Source organism: Gossypium hirsutum, chromosome D09 (genome assembly GCF_007990345.1).
Source record: "Gossypium hirsutum isolate 1008001.06 chromosome D09, Gossypium_hirsutum_v2.1, whole genome shotgun sequence".
Taxonomy (NCBI): domain Eukaryota; kingdom Viridiplantae; phylum Streptophyta; class Magnoliopsida; order Malvales; family Malvaceae; genus Gossypium; species Gossypium hirsutum.
Window position 1 is genome coordinate 12,207,701 of NC_053445.1, and position 18,895 is coordinate 12,226,595.

Genomic DNA, 18,895 nt, shown 5'->3' on the forward strand with positions numbered 1-18,895 from the left:
ATTTAAAGAAATAAATATATCAATTTATTTTTATGCTGAATAAATATAATTATTTATTTATGCAATATATAAACATAAAATCATGTTATATTAATAATTGTGTTAATAATTTACAAGAATTGGATTAAATCAAGATTTTATGTATAAAATTATACAAAATCAAAATTTATGTATATAATTACACATTAAATCATAGTTCATGTATAGTTTTGAGATTTATCCCTTTTAATAAACTTGAAAACTTCACCTCATGGATTTGAATTAAAATCATATTAAATTTGATTTATCATAAAATATTAATAACCTAAACTTGAAATGATTAGAGTAGAACCTAAACTTGAAATGATTGTGGTAGGGAACTTCAAAAGATTCGATTAAATAACTTGAAATAATTTGAGTTTATAATGATTTACTCTAAAAATTTGAATATTAAATTTAAATGTCTTAAACTCGAAATAACTTAAATATAAAATTTATTTAAATTTGAAGTAATTTAAACTCGAAATTAAAATAATTTATTAAGGTTTGAATTAATCTACAGATTGAGACTATAATGTTATCTTTGATACAATCATCATTATTATTAATTTATTATCAAAGTCATCAACAGGTGTGATGGCAAAAAAAAAAGAAAAAGAAAAGTTACGAACAGGTGTAGTTGACCCACTACTTGAAAATTTAGAGCAAAAGATTTCTATAAAACATAGGATCGACAGAGAAAAGTTAGTTTTATATTAAACTATCTCAGTCTGTCAGCTTCCATTTTTTATGATTACATAGAGTAAAGTTACTGATATGCAATAATGATGAAAATCCAAATTGATGGATATATAACACCCACATGATTTTATGTTTTACTTGTCTGGTTTTACTACAAGCTTTATTAAAAAAAAAAGGGTTTATTTCTTTATTTTTCTTCCATTTTCTCTTCTTTTTGAATTGACAAATTTCTTTCACAAAATGAGTAGACAAGAGAGCAGTTGAAAGGGTTTTCTAGTCCATCTTTGTCCAAAAGTGCTGACTTGCAAAGTCTTTCAAGTTGCCCCATCTACAGTCATTCTTTATTAAGAGAAATTATCAAAGATTTCGATGGCTTTCAGCATAAATTTAAACTGTTCTAAAGTTGGATGCTATTAATTTATTTGATTACACGGTGTTTGCATGAATTATATATATCTAATTCTACACTGCACGGTTTTAAGGGTACTTATATTCACTCTTTTGAGCTGCTTCAATTTCTTTCCTTGTTGATGCATCTCAATTAGAGCTTTTGAGACGAGATTTTCATTATAATCGAAATATTAGGAAAACGTGGAAATCGTTGTCTATTAATGTTCAAAAAGCTGTTCTTATCTGTCTTGTAAGATGAGAAGTACCGTGGGGCCTCATCTCATCTTCCTCAAACCCTACAATGTTGAACTTGACCCATGATGTTTTTCGGTAAGAGGCCAAACTGAAATGTGATGAACAGTTTCCCATGAGATGAAATGTATTGTTATTTCCCTACACGACTGTGACACGTAGCGAGACACAAGGCAACTCACAGATAACCCTCCACGAGGAGCGGTTCGTGCATAACTCATCACTAGGAACACCTCATGGTGACCCCTCTCTTAAGACGGTCCATAAGATACCACCAACACAGCCCTTCTAAATAGGCTTGAAGTTCGTGTTGCACAAATGTTAGTAAAATAACAGTAATATAAAGTTGTATATTAATCACAAGATCGAACAAGAACAATATATATAAATTTGGAAAACAGAAAATAAAATAAAATTAAAATATTGTATTGGTAGTTGAGGCATGTATCGACAGTATTCTTAAGATAGATTCGATTGCTCCTTTAGTGCTGGAGAAACGATGGTCAACTATCTCCCAAGATACAACAATAAGATGAGCACGGTAGTAGCACGACTGCAGTTGTCAATGAACAATAGCCTTGCCTTCGTCTATCACCAGAAAACAGATTGGGAAATATGTAGGGAAAAAATATCTCAAAAACTTGGAAAATTTTAGTGTGTCTCTTCCTTGTCAGATTATTTGGTTTTTAAAATAAATTCATGGGAAGAATTTTTGGAAATCTTTGACTAATGGAGCCAAAAAGTGCCTGTGAATCAAGGAGACATTTAGACCTAAATTAACGTTTTAATTAAAGGAATTAACTCCTTTTGATCCCCCAAAAATAAGCTCTGTTGAGGAAAATTAAGGATACATATTGAGCTAAAATATTCGCAAGCCTAGAAACCTTTGATCGGTCCGGACATTTCACGTCGCCCATGTGGTGCAGGTTTGCCCTCAAACCCGGTGGATTTGGATTTGCACCCCTACGCGCGAGGGAGAGTATTAATTTAGTCATTTAATAATCATTAAGTTGGTTCACATATATAAACATATTCCACTCTTGATATATAACCAATGTGGGACTAAGCTTTCCATTTTCCTCAACATAATTCACAAGTGGCTTACTTTGAATACCAATTTCTCATTCATTACTCAACCATTTTGAGCATATGATATATTATTGTAAAAATCTCATGGAGTAGAATATAAAACCATAGTTTTATTATTCAACTCTCTGCCTTTACTAATAGATAATATGCCTCAAAGCTTCCAAAATATCTATTTTTTTTCCAACAGTTAGCCTGCTACGCACCCTTGTGGGGATCACTTACTACACAACCTCCGTGAGGACCACTGAGGTGCAATAACCTCTTACAACCTAAGGGACAAGAATGTCAAAGCAAGATTACATAGTACACTATATGGCGACACCTAACCTGTAATGACCTTGCAACCCGACTGACCACATGATCATGCCTACCTTGTAACACCCCAAACCCGGTCTAAACATTATGACCGAATCTGGCGATGTTACATTGTAACACCCCTTATCCGTATTCTACGCCGGAATAGGCTACGAGGCATTATTAGAAGACATACATTTGCATACGTATTAAACTGAGTTACAAAATTTCATCCGAAATAAAACTTTTAAATTATTAGCGTACTTTTTTAATTCTTTACAACATATCCTTGAAATATTATATTCATAAAAAATAGGGCCTACGAGACCCGATATTTACTCATGTAATTCAAAGCTTCATTTCCATTTCATTCAATTCACAATTTCTCATGTTCACAATTCAAATCAATTTCTCAATCCAATATATATATTTCAATCATCTAAGAATATAATTCAACTTACACGAACTTACCAGACTAAATTACAAAAATACCAAAATTTAGGGACATTTTGGTAAATTTCTATTTTCCTCGAATTTCCACCCAATCTTGATATAAATTAATATTTCATTCAATTTATTAATTTAAATAATAAAATAATTCATTTCATGCAATTTGGTCACTTTTTGATATTTTTACCAATTTACCCTTAAAATATTACTTTTATTCAATTTAGTCATTGAACCTAAAACATGCAAATTGGTCATTTTTAATGAGAACTCATGCTAGTTGAATAATCATTTATTTTCCTCCTCCTCTCCATTCCACATCCTTAATGTATAATATGCTTATATGTAACATTATCTATAATTCCACCATTTATTTATATATTAATTCAAAGCTGTCCACTTGAGTCATAGTCACTAAATTATTTATATCTTGAGCTACGGAACTCCAAATTAAGATCCGCTAAATTCCTATGAAACTAGACTCACATATCTTCTTACCATAAGATTTTCAGAATTTTTTGTTTAGCCAATAAGTACAGTTTATTCTTTAAAGTTTCCCCTGTTTCACTATTTGACAGTTCCGACCCCTCTTCACTAAAAATTAATTATCTCTTTGTACAGAATTTGGATGATGTTTCCGTTTGTTTCTATTGAAAATATTCTCATTCAGTATTTTAAACATATAAATTTAAGACTCTAATTATTTTTATTCAATTTTTGATGATTTTCCAAATTTAGAACAGGGGAACCCGAATTCATTCTGACCTTGTCTCACTAAATTTATTATATCTCATGATTTACAATTCCATTACTCACACCGTTTCTTCTATGAGAAACTAGACTTAATTCGATTTCCACAATTTATGGTGAGTTTTCAAAGTTAACCTACTGCTGCTGTCCAAAACTGTTTTAGTGCAAGATGTTGATTTCTAAATTTATAACTCCCTAATTCCCTTTTTCTATAATATTTCTCATCATTTTCACTTATTTCCCTTCACTAATATATCAAGAACATAAGAATTTATTTAAGAAAAACTCTACTATAACATCATTTCCATGCGTTTTCAACCATAACAAACTTAAAAATATATTGAAATCTTGATGTTCTTACCTTATGCTATTGATTTCAATCTTTAACTTGATTTTCTCTCTCCTCCAGCTTCTATTTCTTGAATCTAACTTGACATTCTAGCTCCCGATTGTCTCCTTATTAATTTTCTCTCTTGGAAGCTATGGAAATTCTTTTGATTTCTAGGTGAAAATAATGAATTTTTGGTGAAAGAACCGAATTGTAAAGAAAGCAAAACTTTCTTCTCTTCTCTTCTCTTCTAATGTTGGTTGCATGGAAAGATGATAATTTTTTCATCATCTTTCCTCCATTTTATATTAATCATTTAATAATAAAATAATACTAAAAATCTTAATAAAATATTAATTAAATAACATTTATCTAATTAATTAATTAAAAATATCACAAACATCATCATTACCTTCTAGAATTCTCTCTCTTTCTATTTGACCATTTTGCCCTTTATAATCTTTTGAAATTCCATCATTGAGTCATCACTTAATTTGGTTAAATTACAATTTAGTCCCTCAAAATTATTCACCTTTTCAATTTGGTCCTAATTCATCCATTTTCCTTAGTTTCTAGATTATTCCACCCTTAAAATATTTACACTATTGGTCCTTTAACTTTTTCGTATTTACACTTTAACCCCTCAAATTTTGAGTATTTACTCTTGGGCAACAAAATTTTTCTCACTTTTACAATTTAATCCTTTCTTGAATTAATATGTCATAATATACTTCCCAATGTTGACATAACTCAATATTACCCTTTTTATCACTTTATTTCCTTATTTTACTATATCAAGGATATTATCTTACTTTCTTATTGTAGTAATTTTCGGGGTATTACATTTCTCTCCCCCTTAAAATAAATTTCGTCCTCGAAATTTCTTTGTTTTATTTTGATCATGAACTTCATCATTTCTATATTCTTACAATTATTCTTTTTTTTATCCATTCTTATCACTAACATTTCTAGTTTTTATATCATTTTGTACTTCCTTTTCAATAATATTCTTCTTTTTACTTAATCGACTTCTTATTTCCTCTCTTTCTTCATAATCAGAAGTCCTTTCTTCATTTAGTTTTCTTAAAGTCATCTCTATCATTCTATAGTTCCCTTCTATACATATTTACCTAGCTTAGTATTTGTATTCATTCTCTATCCTTTCATTTCACAATTTATTTTTAATTCAATATTTCAAACATGAATCAGAGGTAAACATTTACCTTGTAACGAAAATTATTTATCTTTTTTAGCAGAGGCCCAGTAGATTAAACAGAATACTTAAGATATACGGAACTGATATAGAGGTGCATTATTATGCACTATTAAACAGAAAGCACTAAAGTATTATACAGAGAACATAAATGTGCTAATAATCAGAGAGCACTGATGTGCTAACAATCAGAGAGCACGCTAAACTCCCTTAACATCCTAATAGTTCTAATCTCGTCTACCTGGGCAAGTTATTTCATGCATGCATATCACTTTTACACTTTTCTCATAATGCTTTTACATGCTTTACAATTTAATTCTTGTATCAATAATCCGTATATTTATATCTTCTCTACCTTTAATACATGTATATATTTCAAAATTCATTATTCATCCGTAATTTACTAATAATCCATATCATGTACTTCACATATCACGTTTACATGTTTTGCAATTTAGTCATTAACACAATATTTCTTTTAGCAAAACAATACACTTTCTAAATATGCATGCAAAACAGAACAATAACCGATCATAAACCGACCAGACCAACAGCGCTTTCGTCTAACATTATAATTAGCTAACATTCTCACAACATAAGAACTCTATCAGAACTGAACAATTACACATACATATCTCTGAGATAAAAGAATATATATAATATCCAAAAAAGATCATCATGTTCATTTCGACTGTAACCTTCATACACAGACATCTTTACCAGTTAATTATCATTTCTCTGACTAATTCTATTATCACGAACCTCACTTTATTCCATTCACTAAGAAAAACTTCCATTAATACATACATTCTTTTAGGTATCATACCTGAATATTTTGTCTCATCAAATTTAACTTCTTCTTTATTTACTCTCTTATTTGTTTACTTGCTTACTTGCTTAAACAACTCATGATTATAACTTACTCATTCCTTATTGAAATTCTTTTCTCAACTGATAACTGAAATATTCTTAATCCTTAAACTCACCTGAATCTATTTATCATACTTTTACTTGAACTTTCATGTAACATAATTTCTTTACTAGCCCGTTGAATTACTTGGAATACTAAGGATACTCAGGTCTCTTATCTGAATATAACATGCCAAAGTATGTCCTAGACATAGTCGTACATAGGATGTTTTCTGTACTGCCAATGCCATATCCCAAATATGGTCTTACATGGGAGTTCTCATATCGGTGCCCATGCTATGTCCTAGACATGGTCTTATGGGAGACCTCTCATCTCGGTGCCAACGCCATGTTCCAGACATGGTCTTACATGGGACCTCTCATCTCGGTGCCAACGTCATGTCCCAGACATGGTCTTACATGGGACCTCTCATCTCGGTGCCAATGCCATGTCCCAGACATGGTCTTACATAGGACCTCTCATCTCGGTGCCAATGCCATGTCCCAGACATGGTCTTACATGAGACCTCTCATCTCGGTGCCAATGCCATGTCCTAGACATAGTCTTATATGGGACCTCTCATCTTGGTGCCAACGCCATGTCCCAGACATGGTCTTACATGAGACCTCTCATAATTTCAATAATGCCAATGACATGTCCCAGACATGGTCTTACACTGGCTCACATATTGATGTCGATGCCATGTCCCAGACATGGTCTTATACGAGATCGCACGCTAATGCCATATCCTAGATATGGTCTTATATAGAATTCACATATCACATGTTGTCACGGTCCAACCATGGTCTTTTCCATCAATTCATCACATATCATTGAATGAAATTACTCATTCCTGTGTTCTACTCAATTTGATCTTTCAATTCAATTTTCATACTATTATAATATTCATGGTTCAATAGCAAAGACATAAAACAAACATCATATTATTTCTAATTTAACAATTAAACATAAGATTCTATCACATAAACATACTGATTACACTTATTCAAGCAAGTGTACATAAACATACATTCCATCTATTTGTGTATATTTACTTACCATATTTACTTAATCAAATATGTTGAGCACATAACATCATATGCGCACCAAAAAAACGCGGATGAGCATATTACCATATAAACTTTCATTTTATTCTACGTTTCTACATTTCTCAACTCATGGTTGTCTTACTTCATATGTTAACACATACTTATCATGAATTTTCTATTCATACCTTTCTAAATTTGGTTTCATCATAAACACATTTCAATCACCTCAACATAATTTTTCTAGCATTATTAGAAACAACTCGGTTAGAAGTCATCTCTGTCTTACAAAATAATTTTATTGGAGTCGGAAGATATTACACTATCACGAGTAATAATATGACATGTATAGCTAAACTCACATACGCTATGTTAGTCTGAGAACCGACTAAACCATAGCTCTGATACCAATAAATGTAACACCCCAAACCCGGTCATAACGTTTAGACCGAGTTTAGGGTGTTACATACCTCCTGTACTTTCGGCTACGTGGCGTTACAAGATGAGGGGTGGCCCCTTTATTTATACCCTAGAGCACGAGGGACTGAGGATTCTCCTTCTCTTTCAAGAAATAACCTAAGTATCAACCTTCTCCTACTCCTTCTTTTTCTTCTCCCTAAACACTTGAACTTCGACTCTCCATCTGTCACAAGTGAATCAACACTTCCATCTCCACCATATTCTCTTCCTTATTGAATACTTGTATCAACATATATCATTAATAATTAACCGTGAATATGAAATTTTCATCCAATCAATGCAACCAATTCAACTTGATATGCTGATTAAAAAAAAAATCAATAACTTGAACTTTAATTGAATCAAACTTGAAACAATTTGAAGTAAATTGAAATTAGTAGAACTTGGAATAATCTAAACCCATAATGTATTGACTCAAAAAATTCGAGTCTCAAACCCAGATGATCCAAACCCAAAATTGATACGAACTTGAAATGACCCAAACCAAAATTATTCAATCTAAATTTACCTAATTCAAAATTGACCTATTTAACTAATTTACGTGCCACCAAAAATATGGTTTCTCTTCTCTTTTACTTTTTCACATCATGTGTGTCCAAAAGGCTACATACTTTATCCTTTGGCTACATAACCATTTTTATTGATTTACCTCATTAACCGATGGTCAAGTCTTGGCTTGATAAGTTTGGTTGCTTAGTACACTGTGCCGAACTTTTTAAAGTTATTTGTTGAGATTAAAAACTAGCGTTGTAGCTTTTGTATTTGAAGTCAATTTACTATTACTTGATTGTATTGCCTAGAAAATGTTTGCTCAACCAACTTGTGTTTTAGGAGCTTGGTGCTTGTTGTTATGGGGCAAGGGTGCATGTGTGTTTAGGCATGAGGATTGTATTTTCTATTTAAGATTGGTTTAATAAAATTATCCATGAGTTGCATTAATATTCTTTGTATATTGCGCTCTATGGTTTTTGCATGCAAAGCAAAATGGAAGCAAATATTGGTTCATTGGTTATCTAATATTTAACTAATACTAAACGGTATTTCGTGGTCGGATCGTAATGTAAAAAGACAATTTGTATTAGTAGATGAACCTAAACATGTCCTTAGTCTAATTAGAAATGAGCACACCGATTGAAAGACTAATATGTCGTCTATCAAGTCCAATTGGGGAGGTGTTTTATCTTCGGAAATAGATCACGCCCAAAACATAGAGACATAGATGTGATTGACTGGCTTGACAGTACATCAGACAAAACCCAAGTAGAATAGATCCTGAATTCGTTTATGGACTTATTCACTTGTGACGTTCATAGTTTGACATACCTTAATCCTGAGTGGATGATGGACTATGTATGTGTGACTCATATACTTTGATGTAAGTAAAAAATTAAGTTCAAATAGATAACGAACCAAAAGTTGGTGCGTTGAGTTTACGACTTTTACAGTATGTAGCATCATTCACAATAGTGGAATTCATAGCCGAAGAAATGGGTAAATGATATCCTCTTATTGGCATTACATGATAAATGAAAAGTAAACGTGGCCACGAGTCGTTTGTCTTTTTGATAAATGTCTTAATTACTATTTGATAGTAATTGACTTTTCATGAAGGGTGATGTAATGGTTACCATGAGATAAAATAGAATCACATTGGAAGAACGAATTTATCCTAAAGAGATTAATGATATCCTATGAGGGTAACACACTTATGACAATGCCATTGGACAAGCATTGATGGAGTAACTTTTGTAATGGTATGTAATTGGGGAGAGCTCAATCACAATACCAGTGGAATGACTTCGTGACTAAATGAGTTTATAATTAATAGGCGAAAAGCTGAAACTTAATTATAAATCATTTGAACCCTAAATACATATATTCAATCGATCTCTTTGCTAGCTCGTTGAAACCATAAATGGATTGAACGTTGAATCAAATGAATAGAAATGGATAAAAAATGATTAAGTTAAATGAGTTACATTCAGAAATGAATGTGGTTTCTCACTAATTATGAAAATGACCTGAGAATTAATTTAAGTTTTTGAAATTATTATTTAATTAAATAATTGAAGTTAAAAAATAGAATTAAATTCATTGGTCATTGTGAAATTATTTGAATGTAGAAATTAAATATATTTTCTCATAGATTCTTTTATGGTAAAGTTAAAATGATTTTAGCGAAATTAGAATCGGGTTTAGAAAATTATTTAATTGAAAAATCAATTTATTTAAATTAATAAATAATATTTATTTTGAAAAGTAGAAAAACATGTATTGGGTTTGATTAAATTATAAAATAATAAGTTAAAAATCCAGGAAACACATATAATTGGACCTGATACAGGAGATGCCCAAAACCCTTTAATTAAGTATAAGGGGTGGCAATCCTAGTATTATTAACTAGGGTTAGTCGGCCCTCTCTCTTAGTTCAACTAGGAGATTGAATTTTCTATTAAATAAGTATTGTTTGTGTGATACTAATTCAACTAGAATTTCTCTCTCCTGATAAATAGATGGCATTGGTAAGACTATAGATACAACTGTGAGATATTGTTATTGTGGTCGAAAATAGTTAAAATTTATTTTTAAGTGTAAATTCTTTTTTCTGAGAATAACAATTCTATCGGTTTTTATAAGAGAAAGAGATATATTTTCCTACTGAAAGTAAGAAAATTATTTTTGCTTTTGTATTTGATTTGTAATTGTTTGAGCCCACACATGAAACTGTTCGTGGTACGAGATTAGCGAAGAATGTCGTTCAGTTAAAAGTTGGGAACATTTAGGATCCGTCTCGCTTAAAGCACAAGTACTTTTCGGGAAAATATTATTTCTATAAATATTAGTAACTTGCTCGATTTTCAAATTTTTATTTTTCCGCTGTGCAAGAAAACCGTTTTCAGACTGGATTTTTTCCAACATTATTGAGCCTTAAATTTCTATACAGGGAAGGTTTTGGGCTGTTATAACCAGTAATATTTTTCTACGAGTAAATTTTAGGCTTTTATAAAGCCTTAATTACTGCTCAAGGAAGGTTTGGGATGCTATAGAGCCTTAGTGTATTCCTGAAGGTAGTTTTAGGCTATTATGGAATGTTAAATTATTGTTCAGGGTAGGTTTTGGACTGCAACATGTAGGATTTCACTACCATGGAACATGGATTTGTTTTCATAGAGTAGGAATTTACTATTATAGAGTAGAAGTTTAAAGCTGGTTCTAGTATGGACTAGGTTCTTACTATAAAGAAAGATTGTAAGATGGATTTGGTAAGGACCATAGTTTCTTTCTTTTTTGTTGTTGAGTCAAATTTTGAGTTGGTTCTAGCATAAGGCTAGAGTTTTTTTTTGTGTAAAGTAGGATTTGGAACTGGTTCTGGTGTTGAACAATAACCCCCTAAACTTGACCTAGACATTATGGTCGAATCTTGAAGACCACATTTGTAACACCCCTAACCCGTACCCGTCGCCGGGTTAGGGTTACTAGGTATTACCGAACAATACACAGCTTAGGAGAGTCATTCATTACTATTCATGTTTAAGATGATATAAACTCAATTATACGGATCATATGCACATCTCATTAATGGCATTCGAATAATCAAATTATAACATAGCTTAATACATTAAAACATTCAAACATATATCGAATTTATGCCAATATAAATATACATCTATTTCATTTGACGATTATCAAACGTATCATTTTCTTAACTCTGCACGTGCGCATGTTATAAACTAAACAAACTATTTCACACCAAACAATGACCAAACTCATTTGAAACTCTAGTATTATTATCTTATGGTCGAACATAAATTTAATGCTTCATATATATTGCGTATTTTATCCTATCAATATGAACCATTATATGGACACAAAATACAAACCATAGTACACCCTTTTTCACATGCTAATTTTATTTAAACTGTTACAAGCCTAATCTAAATAACCAACCACAAATGATCATGCCATTGGCATAGACACCTATTTTACTCAATACTAGCCAAATATAAACATCAATTTAACACTTTAACTAACCAACTAAACTAACTAAAACATATCCAATCATAACCATTACTTATCATTTGAATTCATACCAAATCATTCAAGCAAAACATTCATATAACATATTCATTATTTGCCATCATCTTTCATACCTAATTAGCCAACCAAAAACATTACTTAACCTATATTTTTCACATATAACCATCACCTTAAAACATCACAAAATTAACTACTCAAATAGTCATAATTTCAATCATCAAATATATCCACATGAATCATACCATACCATTCCATCACATAATATATATGCCATAAAACACACCTCTAAAATAAAGTAGCATCATGTCCGAATATACATTATGCTATTTATTACCCTTTTTGCTGAATCACATAACAAAACATCACAAATATATATACTCAGTATTAAGCTTACTAACTTGAACCAATTTATATTACAAATCATACCTTCCAAATAAGCTAATATTAAGCCACAACCGAAATATATATATCCATCAACCATGTTTACTTCATTTAAACCAAACCATAAAATCAAGAAATGCAAACCACACCAATGTCAAGCTTACCATACTGAACAATCAAAAGCCAAACATACCATTACTTTAAACTGTATGCATATATCAAGCACACCACACTTATATGACATGCTTATTACTTAACTAATTTATTACATACTATAACTCAACAAGCATCCATCATTTACCTCATTGTCGAAACATATGACCATGTACCACAACATATATATACCATGAGATTACTTTCCATATAAGCTTAAACCATGACCGAATTTACACAACCATTAGCATTATATTCAAGCCATTTTCACATTGCTAAATATATTCATACTTCAAGATCAAACATATTATCTAGCTTATACATGCCAAAGGTTCAAAGTTTAAACTTATAAAATACCGAAAAAGCGATCGATAGTGTGAGGGATTTCCTTGACGATCCCCGAGCTCGTAACTAGCTTCCAAAAACTATAAAACAACAAACGTACAAACACACAGTAAGCTTGGATAGCTTAGAAGTCATAAGCAAATAAATCAACAATTGAACATTAGCATTATAATTTCAACTTGGCCGAATATAAAATATCTCATGTACACATAAATCACTCTTTTAACATGCATAATTATATCATCATCTCAAATACTATACTTACCTTATTTTCATGAACACTTAACTTCACACGTACTTGAACTATTTAGCTCGATTTCACATTCGATCTTAACTCAACATTGCCTGCTAAACCATTCGGAATCAATAAGGATACTCGGATAGCTCGGAAAGCTAGTATAATGCCAACGTCCCAGACGAGGTTTTACATGTAATCAAATATCGATGCCACTGTCCCAGACAAGGTCTTACACGTAAATCTCAAATCGATACCAACGTCCCAAGCGTGGTCTTACACGAAATCACATATCAAAATCCCATGTCAGGACATATGTATCCTAACTATTCCTAAGGTTCGAACGGGGCTTTCAGACGTCGTAATTCGATCGATTCAAGCTCGTAACATCCTTTATTCACTTATGGCAATGTAATTATACATACATACAATTAAATTCGGCTATGTACAAAATAAATACATACAATTTAACATCCTTTATTCACTTATGAACTTACCTCGGACGAAGACGAACGGACCGGGACGACTATTCGACAACTTTTGTTTTCCCTCGATCCAAATCCGATTTCTTCTTTTCTTGATCTAAATTAATACAAATTTGACTTTTTTTAATCATATATTTATTCAAATTCACCCAAAAATACATAAATGGGAAAATTGCAATTTAGCCCCTAACATTTCACATTTCTCACAATTTAGTCCCTATTTCACAAAACACAAAATATTCAAAATTTCACCCAAGCTTGGCCGAATTCCACTAGGGTCCCTAGCAGCCCATTTCTTTCATTTATTTCAAATTTTAACCCTTAAATTTTTGAAATTCACAATTTAATCCTAAATAGGTATTTTTACTAAAAATCATTTAATTAAACTTGACAATCTAACAACATATATTTATTTTTCATCATCAAACAACGAAAAAAACCACAAGCTATCATCAATGGCAAATCACAAAATCCACAACAAATTCAAAAATTCAAGCATGGTTTAGCTAGTATTCGAAACAACGATCTCAAAAATGAAAAAATTATCAAAAACCAAGCAAAACACATACCGAATTCAAGCTTCCAAAGTTTAGAACTTAGCTTGTTCTTTTCTTTCATTTTTTCTTTTGAAGTTTTGGCCAAAGATGAGAAAATGCATGACCATTTTGTGTTTTATTTTATTTAATTACATTTTATTATACATTTACCATATTAACCTTAATGAAATCACTTTAATAATTAACTAAACATGTCCATAAAATTCCACTCATATTTTCAATGGTATAATATCAACATAAGGACCCCACATTAGAAAAGCCAGAGCAATATAGCACTTTAACAAATAACTAGCCACTTTTGCATTTTACGCAATTAAGTCTTTTATAAAATCGAGCACACAAACGATAAAATTTTCACTCAAAATTTTCACACATATAAATAAACATGTTGTAGACACCAAAAATAATATTTAAATATTTTTCTGACTCAGATTTGTTGTCCCAAAACTACTGTCTGACTAGGGTCTAAACCGGGCTGTTACAACATTGGTCATGTTAATGGCGTAGAAAACCATTTACTATTTTCTCTTAATAATTGTCCTTAATTTAAAAACATCATCTTGAGGTTCTTTAAGAAATTCCAAATGTTGTCTATAAATTTTCTTTTGAAAGAATTCGTCGAAATCTTCTTTCTTTTAGAAAAATTCAAGTATTGATAGTTTTAAAAAAATGTCAATTTTCGGTTAAAACATCGCAGCGGACAATTTATATATGTAAAACTTGTTCTTCGTTTTGAAAATGTAGATTTAATATAACTTGTAAACCATCAGTTTTGTGAGCAAGTAATGTTGAGTTTTGAAAATAGAGTATCGAGTTTGAAAACACTATCGTTGTGTTGGATTAACCTTATTGTAAAAAAATCTATCATGTAATTATTATTTGATAAAACTTGTTAATTACTAGTTTAAAATGTACGTGATGCAAAACCATCCAAAAAACACGATAAATTCAAAGTCTAAAAGAAAGTCCCAAACCAAAGTCCACAAAAATAATAACACACCCAAAGTATATCGAATACCAAATAAATAAGTTTTCCTGAAAACGACCGAGAGTACCTTCGTAAGCTTAGCCTATCCTAACCTTGATTATTATCTAGAAAATCATAATTTAAAGGGGTGAGTTTAAAAATCCCAGTGTGAGTTACAAATAACAATAATAGAATATAACACATAATTGCATCGGTTTAACCAGATCATAGACTTATTAAATTTTCAGTCACAGAATCACATTTATCAGAATGCATAGTAACGATGTCAATGCAACACTTTTTTCAGAAATCAATATAGATTTTCAAAAAACATATCCTACCCATCTCTGCTACATACCACAATGAGTTCCCTGGAACTCTTCAATCCAGTAACACACCAATGTTATAGACAAGCCACCAGATAGTGCAGTCATGCTGCCAAAAACAAAATGTTATGGTCAAGCCATCAGATAATGCAGATTTACTGCCAAATACAGAAGATTATCGATAAGCCACCAAAAATTTACAAATATACTGCCAGGTACTTCCTCTATACATATTTTTCTAACCCCATGCATGTGAAATGGCATACAGAACAGATTTTACACTAGGCATGCTTTACATGCGACTCAGATCTTAGTACAATTTATCACAGTGGCATGCTTAACATGCGAATCAGAATCAGAAATATGTCATGCTTAACATGTGAATCGGAACATCAGAATATTAACATGTTTAACATGTAAATTAGAACATCAATAACTTAATATCACGTTTATCATACATACATATTCAAATCACCATATATCACATTTAATGAGTATTAGGAATCACGTATTATCACATTTAACAAAAAAAATTCACTAAATCACGTATCAACAACACAGATCTGAAGTTTCGGAAACACTTACTTGGAATCCTCTTTTATCGGATTTTATCAACCTTTATGAATACTTAAAGTATTCACCCAATATCACATTTCAGAAACTTATTTAAACATCAATTAAACACTTCTAAAATATAAACATTTTATATTGATTAATTATAATGTTATTTATTTAAATCAAATAGGTCCTCACACCTTGGCAAATCGATCGCAAGGATCCCGATTCCAACTTCTAATAAAAGAGTTCGATTCTTGAGCTTCTATGGTTAAAACCATTCACACGTATTAGAATAGTTTACTAAATAAATAGTCCTCTAATTATACGATTCAGTAAAGTAATTGCGTAATTGATCGCCTAATTGCACTCTAACACAAGTGGTGCATGAATTTCGGGATTTGAATAGCACTTCAATAAAATCGTTAAACCAAATTAATATGTGTTGTATTAATTGAATATGTATGTATAAAATGTACAAGAGGGAATCAAGAACAGTTGATCGACTATACTTACGTAGTAACGGAGGAAAAATGGCTTAGGAATTTCCTTCGATATGTTTATTAGAAAGGAGGATTCGACACTATCAGAAAATAATATGATGTAGAAATAAAAGTTAGAAAATAGGATGAGAAGTAACCCTTTAATAAAAAAATTAGAATTGATTGTTTTGAAAAATTGATTACTAGTAGAGGAGGAGAAAATAAGGAAAAACGAAGAATTTTGGTGGTGGTGCAGCAGCATAATGAAGGTGGTGGTGACGGAGGAGAGGTGGTGGAGCGGCGACCTTGAGTGGTGGTGGTGGTGGAGTGGAGGAGAAAGGAGGAGAAAAGGGTGATTTATATGGTGAAATAGAAGAAAAATGAGAAAAAGAGGGAGGAGCAAGGTGGTGGACGGTAAAGAGAGAGGACGAGAGAAAAATGAAAAAATAAAAAGTGAAAATGGATGTGTCTAAGTGCATGGTCGGCCAAGGTAAGTTAAGGGGAAATTTTTCACATGTTGAGGGGACAAAGGCATAGAAAGGGAATTATGAGAGTGAAAAGGGGAGAAAAAGGGGAATGTTGACCTTGTAATCAAGGAAAAAATCTTCCCTAATATGTTAACATGAGTTGGACGGCAAGGGTGTTTAGACGTAGCTAAAGTTACCAAAATTTTAATTAAAAATGTGAGCATGTGAGGGCTTAAACTTGGAACCACTTGGAATTAATTCACTTACTTAAACCACTAGGCTATTAAATCCCTTGTGTCATGAACTAATGTAAAATAATAAATAAAATACAGGGCGTGACATGGACCAAAGTTTTCTTTCTATTAGAGCAAGATTTATGGCAGTTCCAATGTGAGACAAGAGTTCTTTCTACGAGTAAGATTCTAAGTTGGTTTTAGAGTAGAACCAAAATTTTCTTGTTAAATAACAGGATTAAGATTTGGTATTAGTACAAGACCACTTTTATCTTACTAGAGAGCGAGATAGAGAGTTAGTTTTAGTGTCAAATAAAAGTTTCCTAGTTAGATAGCAAGAACAATCGCTAGTTTTGGTGCGGGGCCATAGTTTTTTGGCTGGAGAGTAAGATTTCTTGTTAATTTTGGTATGGTAAGAAATTTTCTTATTGGATAGAAAGATTATAGCCAACCTGATTTGAGATGAGAGTTTTCTTTTGGAAAGAAATATTTAGAGTTGGTTTTGGTGTGAGATTAGAGTTTTTATGATGAAAAAAAGATTGAAAGTTGGTTCTGGTGCAAGACCAAAATTTTCTTGTTGAAAAGCGATATTGTGAGTTAGTTTTGGTGTGAGACTAAAATTTTCTTTTAAGAGAATAAGACTGGTAGCAAGTTTTTGTTTAGGACTAGAGTTTTCTTATTGGAGAACATGACCGAGAGTTGGTTCTAACACAAGACTAGAGTTTTCTTAATAGAGAGTAGGATTGCGAGTTAGATTTGGTGAGAGACTAGAGTTTTCTTGTTGGAGAGTAAGATAATAAGTTGGTTTTAGTTCTAAACCAATGCTTTATTGTTGGATTTTATAACTAAGATTTTGTTCTTGTAACACATTGTAGATGGGCCTGGAAGTTATGGCATCTCAAGTGAAGGGATCGCCAGTGTATTGGCGAACTGGTGTTTGTCAAGAGTTGTGCGAGCAATGTGTTCACTAGAAGAGTATTAGTAAGGGTATTCGCTAGTAGCAATACGCCAAAAGTAATGGTAAAGGGGTTCGCCAGTTTCTTTGTGAGGTAGGTTTACTACTCTATTTTTCGAACTGGTGTTCACTAGTTAAATTTGCGAATTGAAAGCTAAGTTGTGAACTTGTGTTCGACAGTTAAAGATATGTCAAAGTTAAATTAGGAAAAAGTGATTTAATATATCTAGGAATACTTTAAGTGCAAGTAACAAGTTTCCTAAGTTAATTAGGGTATGCTAATATTTCTAGGAGTCATTGGTCTATAAGTAAGACCTTTAAATTATGTGAATTCTTCATCGAATACTCTATCGTCAAAGCCTCTGTTCCTAGTTCAGAACGTAGCTATCAGGGTAAGTCTCTTTCTTGTTGGGTGTGATTGTCCAGTTTCACTTTGCATGAATTCTGTATTTTTTTCTATCTAAGTAATATATGTGTGTATTGTTATGAACCAGCTGGACCGTCTACCAACAAGGATAATGTCAAAGCTAAACTTGTTTAAGTTTTTTGTTTTTCGATGAGGGATCGATAACTTTCAGTTTATGGGTTTTCAAAGGTATTCTGATTATGATTGCTAATGGCTATGGTTTTCTAAAAGAAACCTTATTTTTAAAACCCAAAAGTAAGATTTTTGAAAAGCTCTGTTTTAAGCTATGATACTTTGTTTTCAATTACAATTTAAAAATATGATTTTAGTACAATTTGTGCGAGCTCCTATGTGAGCTAAGGTTTTCAAAGAATGTTTTAAGAAAAATTTT

At 31.6% G+C, this 18,895-nt stretch overlaps 1 protein-coding gene across 3 annotated transcripts; it reads right to left on the bottom strand.

The window, feature by feature from the left end:
* Positions 1 to 12,083: 12,083 nt before the first annotated feature.
* On the bottom strand, positions 12,084 to 16,955 carry LOC121221178 (uncharacterized). 3 transcript variants are annotated; one of them, XM_041101809.1, is made up of 6 exons: positions 16,648 to 16,955; positions 16,478 to 16,544; positions 16,162 to 16,226; positions 15,439 to 15,515; positions 13,569 to 13,653; positions 12,109 to 12,916 (listed from the first exon to the last, which is right to left on the bottom strand). In XM_041101809.1, exons 1-5 carry the CDS (start codon positions 16,920 to 16,922, stop codon positions 13,598 to 13,600), a joined length of 540 nt encoding a protein of 179 aa, XP_040957743.1. In that variant the 5' UTR covers positions 16,923 to 16,955; the 3' UTR covers positions 12,109 to 12,916; positions 13,569 to 13,597. The 3 variants fall into 3 exon arrangements, 1 of the variants encoding a protein (XP_040957743.1); XR_005918681.1 differs by lacking the exon at positions 16,162 to 16,226 and having other exon boundaries at positions 12,084 to 12,916; XR_005918682.1 differs by lacking the exon at positions 16,162 to 16,226 and having other exon boundaries at positions 12,084 to 12,916; positions 15,422 to 15,515.
* Between the last annotated feature and the right edge of the window lie 1,940 nt (positions 16,956 to 18,895).